The sequence below is a fragment of the Oryza glaberrima genome, chromosome 11, assembly GCF_000147395.1.
Source record: "Oryza glaberrima chromosome 11, OglaRS2, whole genome shotgun sequence".
Lineage (NCBI taxonomy): Eukaryota > Viridiplantae > Streptophyta > Magnoliopsida > Poales > Poaceae > Oryza > Oryza glaberrima.
In genome coordinates, this window is record NC_068336.1 from 21,421,810 (window position 1) to 21,427,861 (window position 6,052).

Consider the following 6,052-nt stretch of genomic DNA (forward strand, 5'->3'; position numbering starts at 1 on the left):
GATATTTCACGGCTTTTCCCATGCACCGCGCATCTTTTCGTTTATATTTATGTTTATCAATTAAAATTTAAAATTTAAATTTTAAATTTATAGCTAATTTTAATATTTTTTTATTAAAATTTAATTTTCAGGTTTTGCTTTTACATTGTTAAAACTTAAAAACATGTATATAAAAATTTATTTATAAATTAATTTTCGTTCGTAAATATATGTCACGAATAAGCGAAACGTAGCTACAAAATCCCCCCCCCCCCCCCCCAAATCCCATTGTTAGGTTTTCACCCCCACCTCGCCTTCGTTTTGAGCCTCAGAGACAAACCAAAAAGAAAAAAAAAAATCACACTCCTCTCCTCCTCCTCGCAACAAATTTCCTCCTCTCCTCGAGAATCCGCCGCGCCGCGCGCCAGATCCGTCCATGGCGAACCCCTCCCGCACCTCCTGGGCCGACGTCGCCGACGCCGACCCCGCCCCGGCCCCGGCCCCCGCCGCCAACGGCCCCGCCCGCCCCGACCGGAGCTCCTACGTGCCCCCTCACCTCCGCAACCGCGGGGCTTCGTCGGGTGGGGGCGCGGCGGCGCCTCCGCCCTCATCCTCCTCCTCCGCGCCGCCCCCTCGCGCCGCCCCTGGCCTCCTCGCCCCCCGCCCCGCCGCCGCCGGCATGGGGAGGATGGGCGGCGGCGGTGGCGGCGGAGGATTCGGTGGGCCAAGGAGGTGGGACCGGGAGCCGAACCCGTTCGGGAACGACGGCGACGCGGCGGCGGGGGCGGGGGACGAGCCGGAGGTGTTCGACGCGCACCAGAACACGGGGATCAACTTCGACGCGTACGAGGACATCCCCGTGGAGACGAGCGGGAGGGAGGTGCCGCCGCCGGTGGGCACGTTCGCGGAGATCGACCTGGGCCAGGCGCTCAACGACAACATCCGCCGGTGCAAGTACGTGCGCCCCACGCCCGTGCAGCGGTACGCCATCCCGATCTCGCTCGCGGGGAGGGACCTCATGGCGTGCGCGCAGACCGGGTCCGGGAAGACGGCCGCCTTCTGCTTCCCCATCATCAGCGGCATCATGCGCGGCCCGCCCGCGCAGAGGCCCCAGCGCGGCGGGATGAGGACCGCCTGCCCCCTCGCGCTCATCCTCTCCCCCACCAGGGAGCTCTCCATGCAGGTGATGGATGCTAAGAAAGTCTTTGTTGCTTTGTTGGTGCAGGATATCATCTCTGATTTGATTTCCTTTGCCATGCATTTGATGGGTGCTTTGTTATTTTTGTATTCTGCTGCAGATTCATGAGGAGGCGAGAAAATTTTCCTATCAGACCGGTGTCAGGGTGGTTGTTGCATATGGAGGAGCACCTATTAATCAACAGGTCTGATTCAGTCTTTGCACGATATTTCAAATCCAATTCTGCGGCAGTTCAAGTTCATAAAACTGCTTGCTCGGTATTTTAGGATGGTTAGAACTTGATAACTTGCACGATAGGACAAGCAATTACTTCTTCCACATAGGCCACGCAGGACCTCTGATTTGTGGTGTATGGTCATGGCCCATGTGAAGGGTAAACAATGAGATGTATAATTTAGGTCTTTCTATTTGCTGATATTGCCATTTTGCATTCGACATATTTGTATTAGTGAGGATAATTATTTGTGAATCTTCATTTTGTTTTTTGCTAGCTGGTGCCTTTACACAGTTTAAAAATGTTTAGGCCCTCTACAGTGTCCAACGTAGGTTTTCCAATATAATTCATAGTTATGGTTGATAGGAACACCCCCTTCTTATGGCAGAATTTTATCCTTATCGCATGTTTAATCTAAAACAGTTGAATCATTGTCAGAAAGATTTTTCTGACCAATGTGAGACATTTGGTGCTAGGTTAGTCCAATCCATTAGTTCCTAGCCTTGTGGTTCATTCATCACAAGTTAATCCAAACAAGAAACTAAAACAATATGACAATGCATTTTTTAAGCACTTCTGGTCAATGTTTTGTCTGCATATGTGGATAGGGTGTGCTTGGCAATCATCAAACTACCTTATCTTCTCAAATTGTATGATATCGTAAACCTACTTTTCAATTTGTATTTTGCAGTTGAGAGATCTTGAGAGGGGTGTTGACATTCTTGTGGCTACTCCTGGCCGTTTGGTTGATTTATTGGAGAGGGCAAGAGTATCTCTGCAATCTATCAGATATCTTGCCCTTGATGAGGCAGATAGAATGCTTGACATGGGTTTTGAACCGCAAGTTAGGAGAATCGTTGAGCAGATGGACATGCCTCCGCCAGGTGCCAGGCAGACAATGTTGTTCAGCGCCACATTCCCAAAAGAAATCCAGGTAAGCTGTTCATGTTAGTTTACTGTTTTCATACTCAATATGCATTAGAACTGCATCACAGCATTTTATCAATTGACTGGATCTTGCTAATTGACTTCATGTCCTCATTCTAGTTGCATATTTTACTGATTGATTTATTGTTTTGTCTTTTCCCTTGATACATTCCCATGTTTGGTTGTTATTTCTGTTCCTTTGCCATATTTTCCCTAAATAGGGTAACATTCGCTTTTTTGCTGGCTGAGCTTCAATATGTGAGTAATATAACAGGAACCTTTAGTATGCTTTGCACTTGTTTGTTGGTTACACATGAAATAATTAAGAAATACACATTCATTACACTTGAACTTATTGGCTATAGCCTAGTCACGAGGACTACCAAAAAGCTCTGGTAGAAGAAGACATGGTGGCTAAAAACTTGGGGCAAGCTAATTTGGGTCTGTTTATTTTAACTCCCAGACAAACCACACCCAAAAAATTGGCAAGACCAAGGGAATGGCTTGTATTAATGGTTTGCTGCCAAAAAATTGGTGTTTCCAAATTTTGGCCATAAACCAAACACCCACACTTTGCCAAATTTTGGTAAGACTCGAAATGACAACGATCAAAACAAGTCCTTTGCTTCACAAATTTTAGGAAGAACATTGCCTATGTGTTAAGGTAAAGCAAAATTTGGCATGAACTCAAGTGAAGGCCAAAATATGATCTGATAACCTTTTTGAGAAGCTTTTCTTTGCCTTGTTATTGACATAACTACTGTCACTTGCTGTATAATGTAGTCCCTCAGGTACATAGCTAAAGGTAGCTCTATTTTGGGACAGTGGAAGTATATATTTTGGAAGTTACAGCCTTTTTTGTTCTATTTTTTTTCTCTATTCCCAAAGAAAAATTTCTATTAGTACACTCAATCATTTATGATAAAGATAATATTATGTGTTTGGATATTATCTTAATGATAAGCAGTTTCTCAGGGGTTAAATAGCCGCTATCCTAGGTACATATTTGAACTTATCTTTGGTGATACTTATCATTTGGCATCATTACATCAAGTAGTTTGTTAGTGCTCACTAATGTTGTCTAACCTTTTTTTTTTTTGTAATATGGTTGTCTACATCTGATTCTATGCTTAGCATTTTACCTTGGTGAAACGCTATCTAATTCTCTTTCGTGTTAATTTTCATCTGTATACTGAATGAGGTTTTGTGATTTGCTAATGAACACAGAGAATGGCATCTGACTTCCTGGAGAACTACATATTCCTGGCTGTTGGAAGAGTTGGATCAAGTACAGATTTGATTGTACAGAGGGTTGAGTTTGTGCAGGAGGCAGACAAAAGAAGCCACTTGATGGATCTGCTTCATGCTCAAAGAGACAGTGCTACTCCAGGAAAGGTAATGCAGAAGTAATGTCTGTCTGCACTTTTATATTACATCCATGATTTAACCACTTCCTCAGAATGTCCTGGTGCTTTTCATGAGTAACTTCCCTAAGATTATCTGTGGAATTGCTGCTTGGCAGTTGGCACTTAAAGTGAATAGTGCAATTATCCAAAGTACTGTTGTATTCACTGTTTTTATTTTTTTTCCCTGATGCAGCCAACTCTTACACTTGTCTTCGTGGAAACCAAAAGGGGTGCTGATTCGTTGGAGCACTGGTTGTGTATGAATGGATTTCCAGCTACTTCTATTCACGGTGATAGAAACCAGCAGGTTCGTTCTTGTTCTTTTTTCGCTCATGCTATTCAGATTTCTAGCTGTGTTTAGCTATACTTATTCTCTGAAATGGTTAAACCAATCATTCATCTGATGATGAAATGTATGTTGTCATTTTGAGTCATTTCTTTCCTGGTTAGTTCTAAAGAAGACGTGCATGTACATCATATCATACATAGCAGAGTTGTCTAGTTCTTGGTTTACTCGTATATCCAGCCACACCATTTCAGTAGTATTTGCTTATTACCATTGAGCAGTGTGGAACTTGCGCCAAACAAATTATGACGATGCTTTTGTGCATCATGTGTTTGCTTTACTGATTTATTAATGTGATGTTGCTTGCAGGAAAGAGAGTATGCTTTGAGATCCTTCAAAAGTGGACAAACTCCTATTCTAGTTGCAACTGATGTGGCAGCCCGGGGCCTTGACATTCCTCATGTTGCTCATGTTGTGAACTTTGATCTTCCCAATGATATAGATGATTACGTACACAGGATTGGGAGGACAGGGAGGGCAGGAAAAAGTGGTCTCGCAACTGCTTTCTTCAATGAGAATAACTCTTCCATGGCGAGGTCTCTGGCTGAGCTAATGCAAGAATCTAATCAAGAGGTACCTGCGTGGTTGTCTCGCTATGCTGCTCGCCCATCTTATGGTGGCGGTGGCGGGAGGAACAGAAGGTCCGGTGGTGGGAGCCGCTTCGGTGGCCGTGACTTCCGCAGGGATTCTTCCTCCGGAAGAGGTGGTGGTGACTACTATGGTGGAGGCAGCAGCGGTGGAGCTGGTGGCTATGGTGGTTCCTCTGCATATGGGGGTGGCGGCTATGGTGGCGGCGCGGGTGCTCCAAGTGCCTGGGATTAATTTATAGTTGCTCCCTATTAGGGTCCGTCAGGTCTAGGTTGCGTTTTACTCTAGTTTCCTCAATAGTATACATTTTTGGTAGGAGCTGATATACAGCGACAATACAAGGTGAACTGTGTCATCCCCTTTTTTTTCTTCTGGTTGCTACAAGGTAGTCTTATCTCGCAGATGTCCATTATGGAGAGAGTCTTGAGGACTTTCAAGCACACACAAGATTCCTAGTTAGGAATAGTTTTTCCGGGGACTGAAATTCCTAGTTAGGGATAGTAGTTGGTATTGGTAGACTGACATTTGGTGCTTGATGCCAAGTTTTCTGCCTTTTTGCCGTTTCCTTGGTCCATGTCTCATTTTGGTGGTCGGTTGGTTGTAGAGCTTGTGGTGAGGGAGGCTTTTGCGGCTTGATTTTTGACCGAAATTTGATTTTGATACCCAGGTTGAACAAAGAGGTAGGAGGATATGTAGTCCTTTAGATCTTGTTGTAATGTATATACTGTGAGGTGAGGCTGGGAAAGAATAAGTTTTGTCTAGGTTTATAAAGGAAGAAGGGGGAAATTCTGTGATGTTTGTTCCTTGAGAGGATACATGTTGTGAATTTGTTTTGAATGGATGAGTGTCAATTATTATTATATTACTCGAATGCCTGTCCCGTTTTTCTACTACCTTGCAATTTCAGTGGCCAATTGATGATGTGATGATCATGTTTTCTATTCATGTTTCGTTGATGTGATGCAACATATCAGATGCCTGTTGCGTTGAATTATACATGATCACGAACTTTGCGTATCTTTTTAATTTAAAAAAAATCTGCCACTCCAAAACTTTCACTCGTTAATTCACAGCAATTTCGTCGTGAGCTCTTGGCTAGCAATTTCGTCGTGACTCATGGCTCTGATTGAGAATACGGATACATTCCAGTAATTTGAGCATGCCATCTTGTTGGGGCCAGTATTCACGTAATAGGATATTACACATCAAAAAAGAGTTCACGTAATAGGATGTTCACATCCAAGATGGTTCAGCTTTTGTTACTGACGTTGATCAATTGGGTGCTATTTTTGGATTCACAGTTCACTATAGTGATTCACGCATCTTAGGACTCCGTCGTTTTGCTTATTGATGGAATAAAATGGAAAATAATTTGTAAATAAAATTTTTATGTA

General features: G+C 43.7%; 1 protein-coding gene across 1 annotated transcript; it reads left to right on the forward strand.

Moving 5' to 3' along the window:
• Nucleotides 1-287: 287 nt before the first annotated feature.
• Nucleotides 288-5,520, forward strand: LOC127755124 (DEAD-box ATP-dependent RNA helicase 52C). Its single transcript, XM_052280764.1, has 6 exons — nt 288-1,162; nt 1,278-1,361; nt 2,083-2,325; nt 3,546-3,713; nt 3,918-4,031; nt 4,380-5,520. Exons 1-6 carry the CDS (start codon nt 416-418, stop codon nt 4,890-4,892), a joined length of 1,869 nt encoding a protein of 622 aa, XP_052136724.1. The 5' UTR covers nt 288-415; the 3' UTR covers nt 4,893-5,520.
• The last annotated feature ends 532 nt before the right edge of the window (nt 5,521-6,052 follow it).